At 37.6% G+C, this 26076-nt stretch overlaps 3 protein-coding genes across 11 annotated transcripts; 1 reads left to right on the forward strand and 2 right to left on the reverse strand.

Annotated features, from left to right (window-relative positions):
* The first annotated feature begins 1780 nt into the window (after positions 1 to 1780).
* Positions 1781 to 4582, forward strand: LOC105279712. The gene is made up of 2 exons (XM_011339657.2): positions 1781 to 3727; positions 3892 to 4582. The coding sequence occupies exons 1-2, from the start codon at positions 3660 to 3662 to the stop codon at positions 4220 to 4222; spliced, it is 399 nt and encodes a 132-aa protein (XP_011337959.1). The 5' UTR covers positions 1781 to 3659; the 3' UTR covers positions 4223 to 4582.
* LOC105279713 (dynein assembly factor 4, axonemal) lies at positions 4309 to 7257 on the reverse strand. Of its 5 annotated transcripts, XM_026971478.1 has the most exons (7): positions 6992 to 7257; positions 6685 to 6922; positions 6384 to 6582; positions 5606 to 6296; positions 5266 to 5366; positions 5037 to 5190; positions 4309 to 4846 (listed from the first exon to the last, which is right to left on the reverse strand). In XM_026971478.1, the coding sequence occupies exons 1-7, from the start codon at positions 7112 to 7114 to the stop codon at positions 4640 to 4642; spliced, it is 1713 nt and encodes a 570-aa protein (XP_026827279.1). In that variant the 5' UTR covers positions 7115 to 7257; the 3' UTR covers positions 4309 to 4639. The 5 variants fall into 5 exon arrangements, with proteins under 5 accessions (XP_026827279.1, XP_026827277.1, XP_026827278.1 ...); XM_026971476.1 differs by having other exon boundaries at positions 6685 to 7257; XM_026971477.1 differs by having other exon boundaries at positions 4700 to 5190.
* A 144-nt stretch (positions 7258 to 7401) lies between these two features.
* On the reverse strand, positions 7402 to 25673 carry LOC105279714 (microtubule-associated protein futsch). Of its 5 annotated transcripts, none has more exons than XM_026971471.1 (18): positions 25328 to 25673; positions 22791 to 22895; positions 22194 to 22458; positions 20067 to 21892; positions 17759 to 18836; positions 17331 to 17351; positions 16793 to 17011; positions 16205 to 16388; positions 15353 to 15975; positions 14734 to 14989; positions 14339 to 14392; positions 13511 to 13816; positions 13003 to 13392; positions 12585 to 12846; positions 12221 to 12427; positions 11953 to 12105; positions 11732 to 11838; positions 7402 to 11493 (listed from the first exon to the last, which is right to left on the reverse strand). In XM_026971471.1, exons 3-18 carry the CDS (start codon positions 22454 to 22456, stop codon positions 11242 to 11244), a joined length of 6201 nt encoding a protein of 2066 aa, XP_026827272.1. In that variant the 5' UTR covers positions 22457 to 22458; positions 22791 to 22895; positions 25328 to 25673; the 3' UTR covers positions 7402 to 11241. The 5 variants fall into 5 exon arrangements, with proteins under 5 accessions (XP_026827272.1, XP_026827274.1, XP_026827273.1 ...); XM_026971473.1 differs by having other exon boundaries at positions 11732 to 11790; positions 25328 to 25671; XM_026971472.1 differs by lacking the exon at positions 17331 to 17351.
* Positions 25674 to 26076: the final 403 nt, after the last annotated feature.

Below are 26076 nucleotides of genomic sequence, written 5' to 3' on the forward strand. Positions count from 1 at the left end.
TTGAATTTAATACAACGAAGCCGAAGCTGAAGAATTGAATTGAAATTATAGATATTCTTATAATACATGCAATTTAACATAAATTACAAATATTTTTACAATAATTTAAAGATTTGTTAAAATAATGAAGTTAAGAATATATGCTTCAGAGTATATTTACATTACTTTTCATATTTCTGATGAGAATTCCTTTCTGTAGTTTTAGAATTGATTTCAAGATGAACTATAAGGAATCTCTTTCTTTTTTTCTTTTTTCTTCGGAACCAGCATCTGGCTAGGTGAGTCAGACAGCATAAACGGTGTATTTTTAGCGAATCCAATATTTTTGGCAATCATTGTGGTCAAGTTTCCCACTAGGATGTATTGCTCAGTTAATTATATGTGCGACTTAAGATCGTAGTCACCTCATTGTGATGCATCACAGGCGCCTTCTTATCAATAATTAGAGCCACGTGTGCGGCCACGTGTCCATAGCGTTGCAATAGTTCTTCCAAGTTTGTAAGTTTGTAAGTTTATATATATCTCACTAAGGCAAGGTAAAACACAATATTTATTATAATAAAATTATTATAATAAATGATTTTAATAAATATTTATTATAATAAAAGTATTATACTAAATATTGCTATTATTCTGTTTCTTATTATTATTCTTATTATCAGATGTGATAATTAAAAATCTGTTATAATTAAAAATTTCCTATATTATTTTTATTTACTCTGCTTATAAACGGTTGATAGTGATAAGGGGAAAAAAGAGAAACATATATTATTACAAATAAAACACTTAAAGCTTTTGCAAAGTTTTGGTATCTTGCATCGGTCAATGCACAGTCAATGACGTATACTTATTGCAAATTAAAATTGCGGAATGATCTCATCATAGGTAATTCTGCAATCGTCATGAAAGGATCAGATACCGTGAAATACTGTTCTGCATACCGTGTGACGCAGTTGGAACATCCAATTGAGGATATTCCCTTCTTCCACGAAAGGGGTTTCCCTTATTGCTGACGCATCCTTCTGTCATTTACATCATTGCATGCTGCACCGGCTGATTCGACAAATGTGCGTGCAAGTGCTGTATACTTTTCAATTATCTATATTATTATAATGTACTAAATACTAAAAAAAAATATCTCAATACTAAATGTCTGTTAGTCAAGTAATGTTCTTTCAGTTTGATTAAGAAACGTGATATAACTCTTACATAAAGATTTCTCATCCCAAAAATTCTAATTTTTTGAATACTTTTTATACACTCTTCGAACTTTCCGTGAACATTTTCTAGACATTCTTCGCGTTTTTAGTTATGTAAATAATTTTATTCCCTACTATTTTAGATTTCAAGAGAGAGAACTCTTTGCATGAAAAATATGCATTTCTGTTAGGAATTCTGTATTATAAAGATTTCAATACCTCAATGACACTTATTAAAACTGACGTAAAAGAGTAATGTATTATCCTGTGACGTAGGTCTGCAGCGTAGCTGAATCGTCGGTACACTCATTCAACGGTATATTCATTCAACATCACAGACAAAATTTCTTTCCTTGTTCTGATTTATGCAACTCATCGAGTCCCTTTTCCAGAAATAGAATATAATATTCATGATGACTTGATTTAATCATGATGATTACACAATGTGTGTGTGTGTATGTGTAATTTATATAAATGATCCTGTAAATCCCCAATTTTTTTATTCCTGTAAAAAGAGATGTTTTGTGGATTTAATTAAATAATTAATTAACGATGTTTTTAATTCTGTTTATTAATGTTTTTACCTGTTTTCTAATATACATATATATATATACATATATATATACTATATATATTTGGCGTTTTAATGAATATTTATCGTCTTTTGATAAGTAGATCTCTGTTATTAATTAATAATAACACGCGTAATGGTATAAATATACTGTTATGATGTGCATTTGATTAACAGCAAATGAGTAAGATGCATATAATATGTAATTATATAATTATCTTAATGTAGCTAGAAATGTATAAAAAATTATGTTTCTTCAATCAATGAAACAATCATGTATCATTATGAATCACTGCATGTTACATGTTGAATTTCTTGAAGAGAGAGAATCTTAGAATTGTTCACTTGTAGGAAGTGTAATTAAATTTGCTTTGTAATTTTTCCATTTATGTTTTTTGTTTTTTTCTAAATTATAAGAATCTTTTTTACATTGCAAATATTTAAAAAAGTGTTAATGTAAATATGTAAATACGTAGAACTCTCTTAAGAAATGCTAGTTGTTGATCTTAATTTATTATATAACAAGACATTTTAATACGAACATGAAAACTTCTCCGTTCAGAAAATAAAAAATAAACAGTATCGATTATTCGATTTATAGAAAGTATCGATCATATCTTGTGATTCATTCAACGGTGACTCAGTCCCTGAAGTTACAGGATTGGCAAAATGGTACGAATACCATCATGTGAGTATCGATTGCCCACTCTCGCCAAAGCTTCGCAAGGAATTTTAAGTAGCTTCCTCAACTTGGATGCCGTGAATGATGACACATCATTCACTTTGTTGTAACCGTTACCGGTTCTACAAAGATTACGAGTTCCGAATTTCATCACACGAATGATCGGCGAATATTTATTGGAATATCCGTTGCAACTAGACGAGATATAGACATTGATTCATTATTGTAATAGGTCATATTAGCATATATAGCCTCTGGCGCTGCCATATTAATATTAATTAATTTAATAAGACGTTACCTAATAAGAAAGTAACTCATAAGAAAAATGTGTTATTAAATGAGATTCTTGATTTCTTGTTATGTTTACATTACGTACAAATAACAGTATAAAACGATAAATTACTTTTTCAGTTAAAACGGGATAAGATCAAATAACAAGTTCTTAGAACTACAAGATTTTCAATTAACGGTAAGTTAAGAAGGGTGACATCCTCGGTTTATTTCACCACGCTTTTTGGGCTCCTCTCCCAGAGCAGGTGGCCAAATAAATCGAGGAGAAAGAGGAAAGAGGACGAACATTCAGAAGACGAAGGAACTGAAGCGAGGAAGAAAGGAGTCACGCGATGCAACATTGCGTCCTCTCGCTGCTCCTAATAATTATAGTTATCTCGGAGAATTCTTCTGAGAATGGTCTTAGATCGACCTCTCTTCGGACCTCCTCCTCTTACTAAGAATTCGCAGGGAGACGAGCGAAGAGAAATCGAAGAGCAAGTAGGAAGAAGAGAAAAGAAATCGGAGAAGGGAGAAAAGAAGGGTGAGGGAACAGTTCGGATGAAACTTACGTCTATACACCGAATGGAAAAGAATTCAGATCGCAGAGAGCTCGGCAGCAACCGCAGTGAGTCTCTCTAGCACCGAATCTTATTTCTCGAAGACGAGCTTATTCCTGAAAAAATTAATTGAATATTTTTGATGTTTATGTTAAAGTGAACAGTTAAATATTTCTGAAAAGATACAAGAAAGATTGAAAGATTCAAGAACGAAGTTATGTTAATTAACAGAAGTGTATAGATTACGTTTATGTGAATATATTGTGAAACTGATTGAAGCAAGTTAATTTGAACGCAGAATTAGATTTCTTCAAGCCAGATTTGCAGAATTGATCGAAAAATTTGTGAGAATTTACTTCTTAAATCACATTTTGAAGATGAAGAAGCTTCTATTTCTCGCAATCTGTGTTCAGATTGCATTAGCCGTTATCGGCAGGCATCATAGGTGAGAAAATTAGTTGATTAATTAAATGATTATTATATTTGTTTCTTTTTTTCATTATATTTTCTTTTTACTTTCTTTATTTCTTCGTTTCTTCTAAATGTCTTTATTCTGATATGTATATTTACACATACAATATTATACTTACATATACTTATTCAATGTAGAGACAATGCTTTCCTGAACCACGTGCAGCTGGTACATCAATTTCAATGTTCTCTGCCTCAACCACGAGCAGTCCCAGTGGAGGATCTTCTGACTGCAGGCGTCGGACCTGACGAAATCTTCTATCCGGCATCCACGGTTTTGACACGCTGTGCAGAATCAGGATGCTGTCCTGATCCCATGCAGATTTGCGCACCGATCGAGACTAAAAACGTCAGCCTCGTCTTCATGGTTAGACATCGTATTGATCGACAACGAGATCGTCATCACGAAATTATCCACGCTGTGGAGCACACCAAGTGTGCCTGTATGGACGATGTATCGGCCACTTAGAAATTGCAAGCTTTGGGTAATGGAAGCTTTAAAACCAATTCTCCATAAATAATATAAACGATAAAGTAAAAGATAACAGGAATAAATTCTGAAAATTAGGATTTCTATTTTACAAAATACAAAATATAAGTTACATAAGAATCTGTAAGAATCTTAACATGAAGACTTTATATGTGAACTTCTGTGATATTTTCGTTGTTTTATATTCCATATTTTTCTTTCCTTTTGATATAAAACGAATAAAACGAATTCGTGCCTTGATAAAAGAGAATTATCACTGTGAGAAAAATCAGAGAAAAAGAATCTTTTTATAGATTCATGTATCTTACATAATATATGTAATAAATGGATAAATTGAAACATTTTTGTAATTATCTGAAGAAAATCTTAAGAAAAACGAACCACAGGTGTTCATTTTTATTCCTTTAAATTAAAATATTGTTTAGCGGTGTAAAGATCGTGTTTGATGCTGTCGTTACTAGGATCCAACTGCAAGGCAGCTTCTAGCTCGGGAATTCCATGCTGCGGTGCAGACAATTTACACAACGCGGCACCCCGACGAGCGTGACATCTCGCACGCGATACTCTGTTACTTTCGCACTTTGGTTCCATCAATTCTAGCACCTACAAAGAAAATATCTCTTTCTGCTTGCACTTTCTTGCAATTTAAACGAAAGAAGGCACATTTAAGTATCGAATGTACTTTTTTTATGAATATTAAAAGCAGGAACAAAGTATGTGATTGATAGAAAGAGAGATACATTAGAATTGTAATAACATTTTTTGCGACTTGGAAGACATTTGTGTATGGTACCTTAGAACAATCTTCAATACACCTATAATAATTTCCAAGAGCATAATGCGCAGCGGATCTGTTCACGTAGAGCGCAGCCATTTTATCACTGATTTTAATTCCATGCGTATACGCGCTAATAGCAGCCAAATAATTTCCTGCCTTGAAGAAATCACTGCGATATACAGAAGCAATTAATTAGAAACCTGGAATAATTAGGTGTGAAACATTCGTTCTCTTGTCGACATACTCGCCCTTATCCTTCAACCACTGAGGATCCTGTTCCTCAGGACGGAGATCCTCAACGACGAATCCAGTTTTCCTTCTAGCTTCCGCTACCTTGGCGAGCCACTAAAAGTAAACTATGTATGTAACATACGGAGCACATTAGGACGCATAAAAAAATTGAAACAAATTAAAACTGAAAATTTTGAGTTTATCCTGTTAAAATATCATTTTTCCTAAGAAAATTCCTTTCCTAAGAAGAAGAAGAAGTTAATTTCAGATAATTTCTCACTCAAAAAATTTACTTCCACATTTTTGTTGAAATGTTTATCGCAATTTACGATTGCACGGGTATTATAGCTTACTTCTTGCTCCTCTACGTGAGAACTCTCCCTCGCTGGAGTGGGAAAGGCTCGTTCAGAGAAAGTAATATTGATGGTCCCGTTTTTTCTAGGAAGAGGAACTGCCTTTTCAGGTTCATCAAATATTCGGTTTATCTTGGAATATTTGTTCTTCAGCACTCTGTCGATCAAATTCTGATCTGGTCGCTGTTTCTTCATTTTCGCATAGAATTTCTGTAAGGATTTTTGGTCCATTTCTTTGATTAAAGGACCCGTTAAAGATTTTGGATATGCAGTTTCATAATCCGACTCGGAATCCTCGGAACAACTTTGTTCAAGATTAAAACTCTCGTGTGGAATTGCTGTTTTCTTCTGTGCTGAATTATTCGTTGAAGTATTCGTCTTTCCTCGGAATTCTTCATTGACTGTGTCCTCTTTTAGACTCGTTTTATTAATTGATTCTATCGTTAAATTTTCGTCAACAGTTAGTCCGTCTTTAAATTTCTCTTCGATAATTAATTTTTCTTTTACGTTATCTTCGTTTTTTTCAGTTAGTTTTTTCTTTATCTCTTCTTCAATAATTGATTCGTCTTTTAATTCCTCTATAACTACTGATTTTTCTTGTTCTATCTCTTTCACTGCTTCCTCTTCTTTCGAATTAATTTCTCGAGATCGCACGAGGTCATGTTCGTCTTTGAACCATTTAAGCGGAGGCCTTTCAAGGAAATTTTTTAATTAGACATAAAGCCAATATTTTCCTGAAAAAGGAATATTTTTTCTATGCTTTCCAAAGTAATAGTACCTGTATGCTTTCCTATTTTCTTGCACCTCGCCAGATATATATTGAAGAAATGGTTTTTCCGCGTTTGATCGCCATTCTTCAAAATCTTGCATTGCGGCCTTTCGTTGAGAGTCTCTTAAAGATTCTATCTTGTTTAATGTATCAGTATCTAACTCAATCTGTACTTTCACTGCCTTCTTTTGCAGTTGTTGACGTTTTTCTATGGAAATCAAAGAAATAACATAGTATTTGTTAGAATTGTATTACAAAGCGGCGATTCTCCGTTATAAATATCACAAATTCTTATAATCACGAACCTTACCACTTCTAAATTTCGCACGACTTTCTAAGACACTTTGTGCTTTTTCTAGAATTTTGTTTCTAAATCCACGTTTTTGCTCCTTATCAATATCATTGATCTCGAGACTTGGCCAGTCGAGAGCCATCTGCGCTTTTTGTAAGGAAAAGATAGCTTCGGTATCCGCTAAGGTGCATTCACTGTCTTCTTCAAGCACGTTTTCCCACAGAAATAATTCCAAAATGAACGGAGAAAAGCTAATCTTCAAGGAAAATTGATTATGTAAATCTTCTAATTGTTTTGAAAGATATTTAAAAAAAGAGTCACGTACTTTAACATAATTATCCATGACGAATAAATCGACTTTTTTGGGACGACCTTTTAGCGGTACATAAATTATTATCTTCTTTTCCGTCTGCCGCCAGTGATAATCTTTGATAACTATTGCTGGCATAATTAGAATCCAGATTTTCACAAATAATGCACTTGTTTCAATACAACACTTTCCTCGTTTGCTGCAAAATTCTACATAGCGGCGCTATGATAGCGCTGCATAAAATATTGATTAAACAAAATGTAATGTGTCTAAGCAACGTGTCTAAGCAACTACAAAGCAAGCGCAGCTAGCGCAAGCTGCAAATTGATTTTCTTCAAAAAATTAATTCTTATTAAGAGTAACTTCATAAATATTTTTTTAAATATAAAAATAATAAAGCATAAATGAAGAGTCAAATTTTATATATCGTACGAATTACTTTTAATTAAAACGTTCAAGAGTATTTGTTGACAATACTTTTAGACATATTAAAAAGCTGCCGTTTCGCATGTACCTTCACTGTCATCGTTATTATCCTTACCATCATTAGAATCTTCTTGTCACTTTAATCATCTTCCCTATCATGCGCAACAATATCAAATCAATAGAAACATGTACATGACTCGATCACACACGATCCAATAAAAGCAACAGCAAAAACACACAATTGTGTTATGCAAAAAATATCAGTAAAATATTTTCGAAGTCTGATTGTAATGTAAAATTATTTGCAATCTAAAACTAAGAATACTATATTTGTCACTCATGATTGATCATCTTATACTGTGTCCATCGCTAGCAGTATTGAGATTTAAACATTATTTGCTTCGGACAATCAAAAGATTGCATAACGCGATTGAGAGAAACGACGAAATACTGGAAAAGCTTTTGCGTTTAATCGGATCGTGTGTGAGGCACTCCTCGAAGTTACATGGCTAAGTGATTCGTTGAAAATCGGCTACAAAACTTATGATAAATCAGTCGGTTTTGCGAAGGGTCCATTCTTTCAAGGAACGGAAATACATAAAACGAGGATCCAGAACTTGAAAATTCTCTCTCTCGAAGGATCGAAGAGCAAGAAAGATCTGGATCTAATATTCGAAGGAACAAGAAATCTAATTGATTAAGAATAGCAATTAATGGATCAATTAAAATGCCCAAGTGTTGGATAACAATCTACAAATTCCAGAGTTTACGAATAGAATTTCACGATGAAGGATTTGGATCCATAGTCACATAAGGATCTAAAGCTTCGGGAATTCACAATTCAGTTTTATGGATCTAGCGATCTAAGTCTTACGATTTCACGCAGTTAAACATCCGAGGATACAGAAGAAGAATTCAAAAAATTTCAAAGATACAGAGGACACAGACAAAACCAGCAAATCAAACCTTCAAATCGAATTGCATCCAACAATCCAAAGATCTCAGAATACAAGGACTGTGAACTCCAGGGATACACAAAGACCCGAAAATGGAAATGTCTATTTCAAGTTCCAAACATCCCACGAGGTTTCTGGACACTAGAAAACCCTCAAAGCGAGATCCTAAGATCTTCGACAAGTATAATAAAGGAAGTATCGAAGGAAGTAAAAGCAAAATTTTCAACTATGGACAATCGAAATGCAGGACGACCGTTCCATCGGCGACCATCTCCTCGCCAACGGCGACCGTACGTATTACAATCTTTAGAAGAAACACGGACACCTCTCTCATTCCCGCAGTTCGTTGTGAATATAACAACAAAAACAACAAGTGCGCATCGCAGTCGCCAAGTAATGGAGGACTTCTGTAAGGACTGTCATGAACATTGAAAATTATGCCTCGTAGAACAGTATTATGACATTGTGCATAGTCGCTTTCCTCACTGCGGAATCACGCAATTCAAGCACGCACGCACGCACGCACGCACGCATTAATCATCTCTCATCAGTTATAATCGTCGTTATTAATCGTCGCTCGATACATATGCATATTTACACATTACGCTCCAGCGTTCAACATTTCCGACCTCTCGCAGCGAGACCAAGTCCAAGAGAAATGTTCAAAGTGGAGCGCTCACAAGTTCAACGCTACTATAAATAAGTACGCGTACAGCGACACGCTCGTCCTCGCGGAGCGTGCGTCTCGCAGCCTTCCGCACGCTCAGGATCTCCCCTTCGCAACAGGAGCCGCTTGGCTTTGTATCCAATTTCGTGGAATGTTCGACAACACCGAGTTGTTCTACAATTTACAGCGGTGCGACTCGCGACTCAGCTCGACGACGAGGGATACTTCTCGTCCTCGAATTGCTTTTTCGCGATCGTTTGACAATGCTGTGAAAAAAAATGATCGGACGCAGAATGCAAATCTGTCGACGTCTGACTTGATGCGAAAAAAATTGCTTTGAGCAAATTTTTTGTGGCGCGCGGGGGGTGGGCGGAGGAGGGCGAATAAATATAAATTACGAAGTCTCTTAGTTACGAAGTAATTATAGCAAGTTCGTAAAATATACAGCAGCTGTTTCTGATCAATTGCATTTTCATTTATTCTTGCATCGAAGGAACGTTGTTGCATCGTAGTGATTAATTGCAACAAAATATTTATATTCATAAAGAACACTGATTAAATAATATATAGTGCGACATTTAGTGTGTCTAATATCTGAAAATTATTAGTACTATTACATTAGATAAGAATAATAATAATGATATTGACAAAGAGATTGTTTCGATACGTTATATATAATATTATAATTATTATTGATATAGATTGCGTGGGATATATAGAGTCTGCTTGATATTGATATTGAGCGTTCCCGAGATCCATCTCCCAAGCTTTCTCTACGCAGTCCGTCCGTTAGTGGTCCATCATTTTGTCCAATTATTCATTACAATGCAAAATATTACAAAATGCAATAATCTTTGCAACAGGAAATAGAACTTCGCAGAATCATTGCGACATCATTTAACGATGATTTGATGTTTGACAAATATTTCAATTCAGAGAATCCCATATTCATGAGACATTTAAAAATATAATTGATCAGAGAAGCTTCACAGCGAATAATTCATGATTAATTAATAATTCGTTGACGATGCATTTAAATTTATATAAAATCGAAGAGGACGATTATTCAAACGTTCATTTGTAAGATTCAAGTCTTAATCGTGAAAAAAGGGGCGCCGTTAAACGCGATTGTAAAATAAATACGAGAACAATGCTTATGTGACTATATATGTATATGTGCTATAATACGTACGTACAATTACAAAAGAGTGTACTTTTAACTGACATGATGTTTTTATTACACATTTTCCGCGCTCTAGACGGCTCATCTAACGATAAACGTGGCACGCAAATTCCTTTTTTTTATATTTTCTTTTTCATAGAAGAACGGCTTTTATTATTAAAAATCGAGCTGCCACTAATTCAGGGCTAAACGCGCAGCTAGAACGCGGCTGTTTAGCTACATTGCTCGAGTTTTTACACACATTCGCACGTACCGCATACACGCGCATACACGAACGCACATTCGCTTGTTTTAAATAGTATTAATAACTAAGGAAAAAATACTTAATATAAAAAGTATATAATAAGTATGGCGATAACAAGTAAATGCGGAGGATCAATATGTCGACCTCGTTCAAGGAAACAGACTGTTATTGAACGGAAGTGGAATATCTCGAAGAAGACGTCAGGATATTCGGGTGTCCCACAAAGAGGCACTTTCAATTATCAAAATTAATTGATATTTTTTTATCACACCTCAGTTGCTACTAAATCAATTATGTCACCTCAAATAATCCATAATCTTAATTTTTAATTAGAAATATTAATCATATACAATACGATTATGATCTAAATACTGGATATCACTGGATATAATTATTTTAAGGAATAATACACTAAGAGAAAACAAGAAATGTTACATGTAAATTAGAGAAAGCACGATTCTTTCATTGCTTGATGAATGTAACGCTTCTCTCTTAAAGAACATGCTTCCTTCTTTCACGAAAGATGACACCCTGTACGAAATGGACGGCGTCACTTTAAGTTTCACGTCTTTCAGTTCCTCCAACGAATTGCTTTTCGAGCATCTTTTGGAGGAAATTCGTTCCTCAATCATTCCCAATAAGTATAACTTATAGAGATAAGTTCCGATATAGTTCCTATTATTATTAATTTCACTACCTCTTGTGAGACACCCTGCACATCTCGCGTCCAAAATTCACACCATCCGATTGGGTGTCTAACTAATAGTACGCGTCTAAGTCACCCGCTTGCTATTTTTTCCGCGCGGCTTTTTCCGCTTTTCGTCGCATCCGCTCAATTTCTTTGCGTTCCTTGCGCTCGCGATCAGCCTGGGCCTTCAACTCTTTCAACTTGCGTTTCAGATGTGCTTTAGCCTCGCCGTAGATACCTAGGACTTTCAATTCCCTTGATTCCAAACGCAGCAAATTGCTGCCGTTGATACCGCTGTCCAAAAACTGGGATGAGTAGCGTTCCAAACCGATCCCCGTCAGCCATTGGCAAACCTGAAAGAAAGTTCTTCTTAAAAATATCAAAAAATAAAAAGGCAAAAGGTTTCAAGAAAATTTACAAAAATCTTCAGTGATGATGTAAAGCTGATTAAAAAATTATAAAGCTGAAATAATATTAAAAAGTGTTTCTGACACACAATTGCCACTTTTAAGACATAGAATCAAAAGAATTTTGAAATAAACCGTCTAATTGTAAATTGCTCTTTTCTAAAAATCAGTGGCGAATACTCACTTGCTCTTTGGACCAATCTGTGACCGACGCGTTCTGCCAGAAGTGGGACTTCTTGTCACCTAAACCAAAGTCGCTTAGGTGAGCAGGCAACCAAACTGTGCTCGAATCTATATTGATAATGCATGCATGATGGAAAATAAATAACATATAGAAAGTAACATATTGAGTGATCAGGGTGTTAGTGCCGAGAGTAACATTAATACACAAAATATCGGAAGTACCTGCAATGCTACCGGCTTTCGAAGGACTAGGATCAATGGCAGGAGGACTCACGGAACCACCGGAGGACAGACTCGAAGGAGAGCTTCCTGGATGGTGCCAAGGCGCGCCTCCACTTCCGATTAAGTTCGACGGGGGAATCGACACTTTTTTCACTGAGAATATAACACGTTAATTACAATAACTGATAATAAGATGTAATAATTTAAATATGGTGCCTACGTACTGTTTCAATTTCAATTTAATCAACCAATTTCTATTCTTATTTACCTTTTTGATTAGCCTCGTTAACAGCTTGTCGTATCTCCTCCACGAGATGATGCGTGACCATAGTCGGATCGTTAGGATTGTTGAGATCGTTGAAGTCGCCGGAACTCTCCCTCGATAACTCGCGGTTGACGCCAAATCGTTTTTCTCTCTCGGCTAGGACTTGTTTCAGCTGTTCCGCCAATGATGCAGGAGGTCCGGTTAAAGCCACTAAGAAAAATTTGCTTTCTCGAGTATAAGGAATTAAATATTAAAATTAATACATATCAAGTTTACACATATAAAATAAAATTACAATTGCACATCCAAAAATTGCAATATTCTCGTAAAGATCGTCAAAGTAATTAAAAAAAATGCATCGACGTACTCTTTTGCGATTGGGGCCAGCTCTGCTCGGTCATCGCCCGTACTTGCGAGCTGATGGTACTGTGCTGTCGGATCGCGGTAGGATGTATAGGATCCATGTGCTTGCCTTTCAGCGAACTGATGGACGAAATGCTGGAGTAGGAACTCAAGTTGGACTGCTTGGACGTCAAGTCGTTCGGCGATCGGCTGCTGTTGTCCTGCGACGTGAGTTTCGAGGAAGAATCGTCGTCCGTATTGTCGCCTGATTCGTCCAGTCCGTAATCCTGAAATCAGATTTATTAATCACAGAATTTAATCATTAAAAATAAAAAACCTTACGGTATTAAAATTGAAAATGATTTGTTTTTAAACTTTCATATTTAAATTAATTAATTCTCTTAAATATTCATCTGTGAATTAATGTAAAAGCAGCAACATACGGAACTGCTGTTGCTGAGACCCCCGGACCGTTGTTTGGGCAGCTGACGATTAGCCAGGCCGCCTCTGCTGGCGAGCTCCGCCTTGCTCTTGCCAGCAGAGTTGTCCAGCAGACGATGAGCTGGCACAGCGCGATCTAGCTCTTCTTTCACTGGTATCGGTAGAGGCAGCTTCCTCTCTACAGTTGCAGTCTTGTCACCGTCGTCTGGACTACTGAGATCGGAGGTTTCTGTATCAGACAATTGGCAGCTGGTAGACGAAGGCGGTGGTGGTAATTGCCTGCGGGAGAGCTGTGGCGTCACTATTCTGGCAGTGGCATTGTCATAGGGCAATCGTACCGGCAGACCGAATCGCCTCTGAGTCTCCGTCAACTCCACTTCCAGCGTAATCACCTAAAACGAAATTTTTTATTCAGAAATAGTTAATTGTAAATTCTCATATTTATCGGAAAAACATTTGTTTTCTTCTCTCAAAGTCAAATCACTCAAGCCTTCAATTGGGTGTACGTACTCGGTCCTTGAGACTCTTCACCAGCGCGTTGTACTCTGTGTCTTTCTCCTGCAACAGTTGCTGGTAGAATTCGTCTCTGGCTGCGATATCCGCTCGCAGTTCCCTGGCGGCTCTCCTAGCTCTGGCGTACTTTTGTTGCAGAGTTGCGTTCTGCGCTGTCGCCTGCGAGAGCATCTCTCTGGCTGTCGATAGATCTTGCCGAGCAGCCCCCAACGCTCTTTCCGATTCATGAAGACGTAATCCTGATTCTCGTAGCTTGGCCGCATACTCTTCACTGCCTGCTCCGCTGTTTTCCAACTCCACCAGCTATTCAAGATGTTAAGATTATAAAACTACAGTTACATATGCAAATACAAAAAGTACAACGTATAAAGCTTTTAATTTTACAGCGATATGTAGCAGTAAAATTTATATTTTAATCATATAATGTTGTAGAATAAGAAAAGAAAAGAGAGAAAAAGAGAATATGCAGACAGATACATTATTAATTAAATATACACATAAATATATTATACAGAACTAAAAGAGTATTAAACATTATGCGCTTAGTATTTAAAACAAGCATGGAGAAAAACGGAAAAAAGAGAGCATGCTGAAGCATAGGTAAAAATAATACGTACATAAAAAAAAATCTTTCTTATTCTTCTGAAATACATTTTCGCATTTTATGTTAATTGTTTTTACGTTATATTAATATTTTAATTAATTTCTTATTAATTCTGTGCTTAAACTATCGTTGCATGATAATTGGTTAAATAGTTCCGATTCAATTATAATTATCTGATTAGTTGTTGTTATTATTACATAACTATTACGATCTTACGTTACCTTCGCTTTGAGTTTTTCGACTTCCTCGTCCGCTAACGCGAGTTTATACTGACTCTGCAAGCAGCCAACGACACATACAACGCATAAGCAAACCAAAAACAAAGAAAATCATTAAATGCACTGTGCGATTGCAATAAATTTACATATGTATGATACAAAAGGGGACATTTTCGCAGATTCTTAATTTACACACACAAAAATGTATGTACAATACGTGCGCTATATATATGGAATATATATGGTGGAAGAATGACTGTTAAAAAGACATACCGACTATCCCTAAAAGGTCAAACTAGCAAACACCACACATGTACACACATAAACAGAGAGGCAAATTACTGAACGAAATGAGATTTTCAAACGGGTGAAAAATGATTCTACATTATATAAAGTACCTCTTGCAACAGTAGTCTCAGGCTGTCGACATCGCTCTGTGTAGTGGCAGTGTGTGGTGGCAGCGACGAGCTGAGTATCGGAGATCGGCTGCGACTGGAAGGCGACAGATAGTTCTCGATCGGGCTGTGAGGCGGTTCACCCTCCGAACAGGAAGACATTGCTGGTGAGCCGGGAATTCCGCTCATCCCACTGCCAATGGAGATGTCCTCGCTCCCTCGTTGACCATCGGGAGAGGCGTCAGAGAAGTTAAGTTTTCTACTTGCGCATAATAAATACGTTTTCCTTAACGTTAGCTGAAGTATAATTCACGTGATGGAAAATGATCAATCTTCATGCCGAAATCCCTGGTTCCCTCAGTACTCCAAGATGCCTCAGGCTCTCATTGGAGTGGCCAAACAAATATCGTCACGGAAATTTTGCGAGCAAGGATATGTAAATCATCATCGGGAACGCAACGGAGATGAAACATTCGAAGATTTTAAATCACGAAATACGTGATAAAAATCTGTTGATCATTTCTCGTTATGCACACACATATATAATTTATTATATAAATTGTTAATAAATTTTTATCTTAAAAATAATTTTCAAAGTATGATGTAAATACGGGCCACTTACCTATTGGCAGCGTTCGCCAGCTCTCTCTCTTTATCCGCCTGGAGACTCTGCCTAATCAACATCGCCACTTCCGAGTTCTTGGGATCCCTCTCCCTGCCAATGACAAATCGCACGAGACCGGAGGTATTCCTCAGCACACTGGCGGCGTAAGCTTGCGTCACGCCGACTAGACTCTTCCCGTCAACCTCGACGATCTGATCATTCACTTGAATCCGTCCCTCGCGCGCAGCTGCGCCCTTCTCCGTGATGGTCTTCACGAAAATGCCCAGTTTCTCTAAGCCCGCGTCCGCGCCCACGCCCATCCCGATGATGCTGAGTCCTAGTCCCTCCGGGCCCTTCATCAACTCTACTGGAAAGACCTCCATCTTCTCCACACGTTTTTCCAATTCGTACTCCGCACTGGCTGCCACAGGATCGACGTCCTCGTTACGGCGGTCATACTCGTTGACCGAGTGTGTGGAGTAAACTCGCATCGGGCCGGTGTCGAAGGACACCTTGGAGGTCTTCTTCACGGGCACGGTGGACGGATATTCTTCTTCGTCATCGTCGGATTCCGGAATCCCCGCGACTTCCATCCAGAAGTGGCCGTCCTCGAAATAGTGCACACCGTTTTCCACAAGTACCTGTTTAATAATGCACATAAAGTTAATGCAAGTAACAGATTTTCTTAAATTAGTTAAAAGCTAGCCATTCAAATTTATATCGATATTTTTTATTAGAAATAGAAAAGCACAACGCGATATTCTCTCAGCAGTTTTAAATTTCTTCCCTATTTCTTTTTAATTTGGAGAAATATTAATCAAAGAGAAAGAAAAGTTGATAAGAATACTGCATTATTGTATTATATATTACAATTTTTCCTGGTGTCGGAATGTATTCATCTTGATGCTCAGTTTCGGTGTCATCGTTAGTCTCATGTGTATCGTTCAAGCTGCTGACGGAGCCTAGCAGTCCGCTCTCGCTCCCTGTGACTGATCCTATTTGGCTTTCCGTTAATGAATCTATCGTCAGGTCACTGCGGGATCTATGAGACAGACTGAAATAAACAGAGATTTAATAATTTGACGAATAATTTGATAATTAATAGGAAGATTTACATATATATGAGGATCCTAATAACAATTCTTACAATTTCAAACATTTAAAGACCTCAAGTATTCAATTGTGAAAGAATTTAAATGTTCAATTGAAGATTATAAAAATTCAATATGTATAATATTAAAAAATCTTAGATTCTGGAAATCCAGAATGCAAGACTTTAAAGGAATCAAAGATTTTAATAATTTGGTTTAACAATCCACCAATTTGTGATTGTCGTCTTAAAAATTTGTCATATTAAACATTTGCTCAAGTCGTCAACAAATAGAGAATGGAAACGAAAAGGCAAAGATGCAAGAAGGACCCGCAACGAAAAGACATAAAAAAAATAAGCTCGTTCACCTATAATCATGAGTGGCGCTATTGATAAGACTGGAATCAGGAGCAGACAGGACATCGGACAGCCAGTCGGCTGTGTTATCCTGGTCATCCCTATCCCTGTCCTGTCCTTCCTTATCCTTGTCATTAGAAATCCCGTCACCTGCGTCATCCGCACCGGTGGGAGACAGCAACCTCGCTATCTCCTGCGCTTCCTCGTCCGATAGCAACGCCGAACCTTGTCTAATTTACGTTCACGAATCATTTACTTAGCTTTGCGAACAAATCATATGATCGCTGATGATAACAAATCGATTCTGCAATTAAATAGCAGAAGCAGTTATGCGCCTATTACAGAAATTTCTCGTACATTGGTGATATTTTTCATTATTAAATATTCGGTCTAATTTTTTAATCAGAAAATAGTTTGATTACCGTTTTCTTCAATTGTTTATGAAAGTCCTTATTAGATATTAATACATATATGTAATTTTATAATAATTATAAGAAATGCCATCTATCTGCTTCTGTTATTCAATTATAGAACTGCAACTGTACTCACCTGATCTTCTTCTCTAAGATGCTATTGTAACCAAGGCGATCACCAGTTTTACATTTAAATAAAAACACAAACACAAATTAGAATTAAAACAAAAAATATAACTAATGCTAAGCTTAAAATTAAAAGTCAAAAATATCAAGCTGCAAAACTGCAGCCAAAGGTGCACCATATTATTATAAAACATATAGATACGCTATAAAAAGTGCACAATCGCTATTTCAGAGCGCGGAAGCTACAATCTATCCCCTAAAAGCAGCTTCCAATAACAGCGTCATTCCAAAAATATATTTCTATCGCTCCCAATGTTAAGAAAATTAAATGAAATATTCCGAAAGTGTGGCCGTTCATCTAAAACTAATTGTCACTTCCGTGTAACATGAGTGCAATCTAACATCGACTAGAGGGACTCCTCTCCACGAAGCACTCACCGAGAGCTCAACAGGTTCTCAGCCTCATCTGGAGTCATGGTATCCGGCGTCACGGGGGTGATGTGATTAACGGCAGCAGCTTTCGAGGGCGTCTCTGCGGCAGCGACGGTGTTGTTCTGCACTTCCGTCATCGCGCATTCCACATTGGTGACGGTCTTCGTGTCACTGGAGTCACTGTCTTCAATCTGGCTGCTCTCCGATGCGAGGTACTCGTTGGATTTCTGTCTGCTGGAAGGTCGCTGCGAGACCACGCTGGACTGTCCCATCGAAGGGCTTTGAGCGTAATTCTCCGACAGCCTGAGCTTCGCCAGTTCGGCCTTCTGCTTCTCCTGCTCCCACGTCGTCTGCGGCTGGTCCATGCTCTCGATCCGCCTGCTCAGAACGCTGTTCACCGCTGCGATGCAGTCCTTCCTGCTGCTGACCTCGGACTTGGCAATCTCTGTTATATACTTCTCATCGTCTCTGTTCTCTTTCACCAAGCTGTTCTCCTGGCTCAACTCCTGGCTGCAATTCATCACCTTGTCGATGCTGTCCTTACCCTCCGCCTCGATGAAGCTGGAACGTTTGCCGGACACCTCTTCTCGGTTCTTTGCAATCTTCTCCTTGACGCTGATTTTGATCTGATCATTCTTCGCGTTCGAAACTAGCTTCTGGCACATTCCGTCGTTACTAGGTTTTACTTTCTCCGGCACGGCTTCCGCAGAGTTGATCCTTGTCGTTTCAGTAACGGCACTATGATTTTTCGCCTCTGCGTTTAGTTTCGATTGCGTTTTGCACTCGATGTTGCTTTGCGAAAGAGCCTCCTCGTTCTGTTGCAGCTTCTTCGCATACGGAGAGGGAACAGGGATGTCCTTGTGCTCTAGAGGTGGATATTCCTGATCGGAACTAATGACGGAGGGTGGACGTGGGCCCAGACCTGCAGCCTGGAGATCAAGACGCACGTGAGAACGCCGAATCACTGTGGTCGTATCCGTTTCATTGAACTGATCTTTCTCAGGTGGACTCTCCATGTCTGCACAGCTTTGGTACGTGGCTGGCTTCTCTTGGTCCTCGGATTCCAAATCATAGCTGTTGCGACCTGAATTTCAAAGACATAAATTTATGATAATGCTCAAGATACGAGGGTTAAAGTCTAAAAAGACTTATTAAACTAATGAATTTCTAAAGTACCTCCACAATCGATGCAAAGTAATCGTAGACACATAATTTTATGCCTGTTTGGAGTACGTGCAGCTCCAATAAATACAAACACTTTGATTATACTAAATATAACGCGTTTCATATATAAACACTCTATTATAGTCACTATAATAATATTCTATCACAAGATTATGCACTGGTACAAAATCTTCAGTTTAATTAATCAATCTATGACACAAAATCGGTAGTTTGATAAAATTCTTTTATGATAAATTATTTCTCTCACTTTAATGTTTTTTAATTCTTCGATATAACTCCTATAAATTTTTCCAATAAAATATAAAACATATTTACATCCAAACAGTTTTAATTGCTAAACTACATATATTACTTCCACAATATAGATGACTAATTTATTCAAAAAAATTTCTTTATATGTACTTATTAGTAAATTAACATTTTCATTTTCTATTTTCACACACATAAATTTACATCACAATATCTCAAAGTGGTTCACAAACTCGCTTGCACATTTATAAAATGTGTTGTTGTTCATTCTATCGTCATCAGGAGAGACTTGCAGTGATTAAAAATATGATTGAGGCACAATGAATTGATGATTTCCAAATTCCAAAATTCTGTGAAAAGTCCCAGAGACACTTTTGCAAAGTAAACGCGACGATGCACGAACGTTTGGCTGCTGGACAAGCCACACAGTGATTTCTATAAATAATACCGTCGTATACTGGTAGGAGAAGGTAGGCACAGTGAAGGAAGGAGAAAAGGGGAACGAAGAGGGGGTTGCGTCTGGTACTTTTATTTTTTGGCACTTTGGCACACTGCCATCACAACCTACGACAGCCAAAGTCACCTGGCTTCACCAACACTTTACAAAAGTGCATTTATTTTTGAAGCAATATTCATTATATGTGTCCAAGTATGTAATCTTCTCTATTCTAATTATTCTTCCAACAATCATTCGTAATCATTCTTTAATAATTATTTCTATTCTAATCACATTCGCCACATAAAGCTATAAATAAAATCGTACAATATCGAAATCATTTAGTAATTAAAATCGTCACTTAATGCACTTTTCTCAATGTTCTCAGTGCATTCTCTCATTTTTACAAAACTTGTAATCTTTCACATACATCTGGTGACTTACCTGTCTGATGTTTCTCCGGCATCTCCTTTTCCGCTTTCTCCTCCTTGCTGTCCTTGGAGGGTGAGCTGGGCGAGCTCATACTGGACGAAGCACTGTCAGTACCTGCGGAGGGCAAACCCAATTCGGATTCCGGTGAACGTATCAGCTCGACTTTCTTGTCGTCCACCGTGATCTCTTTCTTTTTCGCGTTCGGTCTGGCCCAATCAGGTCTCGGATCCGCCCTGATCACTTCGCTGCGCATCACTTCCGTTTCCAGAGCCTCCCTCGATGAGGTTTTCAGTTCTCTCAGATCCACCGTTCTCTTCAGGATCTCCTCGTTCTTCGCCAGCCACTCATTCCTCCATTGGGAAGTCTTCGCAGGCGAATGAATCGGGCTCGGGGGATAATTGAGGTACTCCGGTGTCTCCAAGCAGTCGCTCTCCCTCCTAATCAGCACGTTGTCCGTCGAGGCGCTTCGAGTTGGACTAGATGCTTCGTAGTGCACTACTGGTAATGCCTTCGTGTGCTCAGATGGATCACTTCGTTGGCATTCGTTGGCAAAGACAGTTTTGGAGCTTGGCACGGTCTCTGCAGTCACTGGACCCTTCGTCATCTCTTTCAAGCTCTCCGTAACCTCCCTCGAGACGTCTGTCGGCCTGGAAATCACACTTTTGAACACTGGCGTTCCCTCCGTAACTGCAGAACTTTTTGTAGTCTCTTTCGAGCTTTCCACTGGCTTCGAAACCGCACTCTTGCATTCTTCCACGACTGACGTTCCTTTGAAATTCTGCGTGGAAGTCTTAGAGACCTCCTTGGCACTGTCCACTGTCTTAGAAACCACAGTTTTCCCCAGAATCCCTTCTGCAGTCTGCACAGTGGCTTTGGAAGTATCCTTGACGCCCTCCACTGATCTTGGAGTTACAATTTTGATCGCTGGAGCCGCCTCCGCGGTTGCTGCACTCTTCGCATTCTGCGCAGTGTGCTTGGTAGCTTCCTTAGAATTTTCTGCCGACTTCAAAGCTGCCTTGGACGAAGGTTTCTGCACGACAGCGTACTCCGGCAATGTGTCCGAAGCCTTATCGCCGTCTTGAGTCTCCTTCGCGCTGTCCTGAGGTTTCCTTGTCTTTTGCACAACGGCGTACTCCGGAATCGTCGGCGAGATGTCGTCGAACCTCTCCACCGTCGCGTACTCCGGGCTCTCCGGCAACTCGGACGGGCTGACAGCGGCGATACTCGCCGGTCGTTCTCTCCTGCCAGCCGCGGACGAGTTCCTGACAGGCGGAAGCGGCGGTGGAGGTGATCGCACCGAGCAGAAGCTCGCCGACCTGGTGGCTGGACTAGCCGTGTCGTTGCTCGTCGTGCTCGCCGAGTTCTGGTACATGTCGACAGACGACGACTGCTGGATCTGATTCTGAACGTTCTGCGAGTTCAGGGACGTCTGGACCAGCGACCGATTCGGATCGGAGTTGTAACGGCTTGGTCTGGTCTTGGAGAAGTGGCTGGTCCAATTCCGTTGTTTCTCGATCAGCTCCTTCGAATTCGGCCGGCGCTCCGGTTTCTCTGGTCTTTCCGGTCGGTCGTTCTCCTTGCCTAATGTCCGCTCGACCTTGCCCGCGCCCGCGCCCGAGCGTCGCTCTGGTGCGCAGTGGCCATTCTCGAAGTGCCGTTCCGCGTTCAACGCCGGTACGCTGGCGCTCCATGTGCTCAAGTGCTCGCGGTTGCCTGGAGGGGAAGGTGAGCGAGGACGGGGTGATCTTGCGGGCGAGGTGCATCCGGAACCCGAATTCGCAGAGCTGGAGCGCGACCGGAGACCGTGTAAGTTGTTTGGCTTCGTGACCCGATCCGTCCTGTAGATTGATAGTCAGCGAATAAGCGAGTACATCGAAATCGATTTGAAAGATTTGGTAATGGAATAACTTTGTAATAATATGACTGAGATAATTAATTGAGGGATTAATTAATCAATCGTGCAGACTGATACAATTATAGATTATAGATTGAAATCAATTGAGGTCAAAATGGAACTGAAAGTCATATAACTGATGAAAAATTACAACAATCAATAGATATAATAGTCGATTAGTAATGTAAAATGTAAGTTTAATAAACGTAAATTTCTAGTTTCTAATATTCAAATTGTAGACTTACGGTCTATTCGTTTTGTTTTCCTCGCCAAGCTTCTCAAAGAGAGCTCGGGCATTGTTGAAACGTGCCACATGGCTCTCAGTTCTGACTACTGTCACTTGCGTCGGAGATTCCTTGAGCGGAACAGCCGGCTCCTTAAATCCATCTGACAAGATATTGTTCGTTCTGTGGCTCAGATTGTCCAATTGAGGCTTGGCTTGGAAGATGTTTGCTATGGCTGACACCTTGGAGCCACCTACTCGCTTCTTTTCTTCTATCGCTGCCATGTCTGGAGCAAGATTGTGTAAAAAGAATATTTACTATATTTTTCATTATTCTATTATTTTGTAATCCAATTTTACTGATTTTATTTATAATGTAAAAATTAAACACAAAATTTCTTTTTTTTTTAAACATTCAAATGTTACTGACAACTTTTGGAAACTAAAATAATAATATATAAAACTTAAATAAAAAATACATGTATAGAATTAATTAAAAAATAAGATAATGTTTATCCTTTGACAAATTTCTTCAACTCTTTTAATGTTTAATAAGATAATTGTTTCAAAAAGAAAAATTTTTATTAATATTTAATAAAATATTTTATGAATACTTTACCTATTGTTGACAATAAGTATGATAATTATATATATAAATGCCGCCTATTCAAACGTTTCAGCCCATTGTCATTCATATGTATTTTATCCATTTCATTTCAGTAATCTGTAAAAAAAGAAATAGATCATTAAATTTACAACAAATTTAAATTTAATTAACCATTAATTTATGAAAATAAAAGGGATATCCAACATCGATTTAATTCGATTTATATTAAACTATTAAAATCAATAAAAAAATAATATATCTAAAATAATTTATAATTAATATTCAATTAAAATTGATTTAGATTTTATATTTTTGCGCTATATATATGCATATATATATATATATATATAAGAACATATATTTCCTACCACTATCCCTAATGTCGCCTATAGCTATTGCACATTAGCACACTCAATTGGATTTCCTGACCTTTAGAGAATTTGAATATCTGCTTTTCTTAGAAGATTAATACCATACATTACTTTTCCCTAATTTTTTACTATTGTTTCTAATATAATAAAGAAAATAATATAAAAATGTACTTACAAATATATAAAAACATGTTTTTTTTTAATATAAAAAAACAATAATACAAAATAAAGCACTAATGTATATTTATATCTAATGTGCAATAAAATAAGATTAATTTTCTACAAAAAATAAGATGTCTAATAAAATTGTTGATGGATATTTTAATAAATATGAAAAGATTGAAGAAACAAATCAAAAAAAGAAACTCACTATTACACTATTACAGATGTAACTATATAACATAATCAATAATCAATAAAAAATTAGGTCAATATATTAAAATATATAACACCTACGTTACAATAATTTATAAATTTGTTGTAAAAATATTCATATAATATTTGTATCATAAATTTTATAATCTCCTTTATCATAGTTATGTTTTTCATTATTTTTATGCATATTTGTTGCTTGTTTTGAAAAGATGTTAATGGGAGCAAAAGCTGAATGGCAAGCATAAGATATAATATATAATAGGTGGGTCTGCCTTGTCTGGGCTTCAACCCTCCTCCCATAGCACACCATGTTGCTGCAATCAATACTTGAGTGCTGTTCCTGTAGTAGACAGATGTGAAAAGAACTGCAATTTTGCATCATCTCTACATGGTCATATAATTGTGGTGTGATTATAAATATATCTGTATTGCTATTGTAGTGCTTGCTATGAAGCTTGTTCACAGTGTTGTTATCAAGTACAATTTGGATAACCACGAATGTATCTGTGGATGCAAAATTTTACTTATTCATAAATTATTCAAGAACTTGAAGAATTTCATTTCTTCTTGTGTTCTCTGCAATAATCTAATAGAATCATAATTAAAAATATGGTGATGTTGTTACTATATGTATTTCAGATTACCTCATTAGCTAACATTCATTGATTATTAATTGCCATTAATAACATCCATAAAACAATATTTTTTTATATCAATTCTTGCAACGTTTAATCTTGTGTGTGTGTGAAATATAACATATCTAATATTTATAGTTCAATTCTATTTAATACATGAACACAATCTTTCTTAATCGCCACTCCAATTCCAAAGCTGATACTTGCAAATTGTACATTTCAATATTATCTGAATCAATATTTAAATAAATTATGAAACTGATAATAAAATTAATATAATTAATGGAACTTTGAAATTATTAATCTTACAACTTGAAGGGTATTTTCTCAAATACCATGATACTTTAAATGTGATACTTGCAAATTACGTTATACGATTCAAAATCTACCCAAATTAAACCCAATAAAAATATAATAAAATGTAAATGAATACAACTGATTAAATGTAATCTACAAATTCGTTAGTTCCAAAACGTATTCTTGCCATATAAAATTATTATCAAACATCAATATTCTCAAATTGTTGTAAATAATTTTACCATACATGTGTGCGTTAACTTATTCAATAACAAACAATAATAAACTACATATCAACAGAACAAAATATAATATTTAAATTCATTCATTCTACAGCTGCGCAGTAGAAAATAACTTTCTCCAATCAGCATCAAACATTGGACTTGCAGTTTGTGTCGCACGATTTCACTGTCTTCTTGATTAGAATGTCAATAATGTTACAATATAATTAAATGCAAATTGTTAGAATAGAAGAACGAAAGTAGCTCTGAAATTCACCAACAACACAAGTACAATATTAAGTATCATAATACTACTTTCTATTCGCCATAAATGTCAATACGTGCAGATCGTCCGATACAATTTGGCAGACGAGCTGTGTCAAAATTTGCGTATTAACAATCCGATATGCAACAAACGAGTTAGCACAATGAATTGAAACGTAATTGCTACATTCATCAATCTCACAACTGCATCAAATAAAACACTTTCGCAATCGCCATTACACCCCATGGGCACCCCATGAAGGCGCCGATTCAGCAAGCTTGCCGGGACCTTCTCGGGGACGCCGCGCTCGGCGGCGTCGTCCGGGAAGCGCGAGCTCCGCTGCCGCGACGTCGCAACTTCATCACGGAATTACTTTCGAACTGACCCGGAAGACGATGTCACCATGTGCGCGCGAGCATTTCTCGGTCAGGAGAGCCGCAGACTTCGCACGATTCCGCTCGGCGGCGCTCCGGCAATTTACGGTCCGCGTCGTGTCCTCGCGATGTGACGGCCAGCAGCGGGGACGAGTTCGACGAATTGTCTGTGTTGTTAGCGCACAGCCACGTTCGTCATATCTGTAGCGGCGAACTGGCGCGACGTCGATCCCAATCCGCAGTTCTACACGCCTTCAATCGCTGTTTTCCAAAGCGCCGTTCCACATCGCGAGCTGCCGACGGACACTACCCGACTGTGTCGACAACCGTGCGAAATCAAGATGGTGGACCGCAATGTTTGTTTCAAATATAGGCCGTTTAAGGGTCTAGGGACTTTCTCTTAGAACGTTTCCGTTTGCATTACTGTCTATCGACTGCAGCTTTTGTATTTGAGTCGCGTGATTGGTTGTTTCTTCATTCATAATGCGAAATTATATGAAAATTTGTAATCCATATACTTGAATTATGCAAATTACACGCAATCCTACGCTAAAAATTACTAACAAAATAAAAATTACTAAAAGATCTTTTATGGCTGCGTTCCACTTGGCGCTCGCAACGACCGCAACGTCATTCTGTCTTTATTCAATGTTCAGTGAGTAATAAAGACAGAATGACGTTGCGGTCGTTGCGAGCGCCAAGTGGAACTATGTAGTTACAATTCCTAGAAATTCCTAGGCTAGAAATTCTTCCATTGGCT

This window comes from Ooceraea biroi, chromosome 7 (genome assembly GCF_003672135.1).
Source record: "Ooceraea biroi isolate clonal line C1 chromosome 7, Obir_v5.4, whole genome shotgun sequence".
Lineage (NCBI taxonomy): Eukaryota > Metazoa > Arthropoda > Insecta > Hymenoptera > Formicidae > Ooceraea > Ooceraea biroi.

Bases quoted from the DNA above. Each gene is read 5' to 3' on its own strand.
- LOC105279712 (XM_011339657.2), top strand. From the start codon at position 3,660: ATGAAGAAGCTTCTATTTCTCGCAATCTGTGTTCAGATTGCATTAGCC. The intron at 3,728-3,891 runs GTGAGAAAATTA...TATTCAATGTAG, and splicing joins GTTATCGGCAGGCATCATAG to AGACAATGCTTTCCTGAACC.
- LOC105279713 (XM_020031815.2), bottom strand. From the start codon at position 7,114: ATGCCAGCAATAGTTATCAAAGATTATCACTGGCGGCAGACGGAAAAG. The intron at 6,583-6,684 runs GTAAGGTTCGTG...TGATTTCCATAG, and splicing joins TCGTGCGAAATTTAGAAGTG to AAAAACGTCAACAACTGCAA. The intron at 5,191-5,265 runs GTATGTCGACAA...TGTATATCGCAG, and splicing joins TGGTTGAAGGATAAGGGCGA to TGATTTCTTCAAGGCAGGAA.
- LOC105279714 (XM_026971471.1), bottom strand. From the start codon at position 22,456: ATGGCAGCGATAGAAGAAAAGAAGCGAGTAGGTGGCTCCAAGGTGTCA. The intron at 17,352-17,758 runs GTGAGTGCTTCG...TGGTTACAATAG, and splicing joins GAGAACCTGTTGAGCTCTCG to CATCTTAGAGAAGAAGATCA. The intron at 16,389-16,792 runs GTGAACGAGCTT...TGTTTATTTCAG, and splicing joins AGCGCCACTCATGATTATAG to TCTGTCTCATAGATCCCGCA.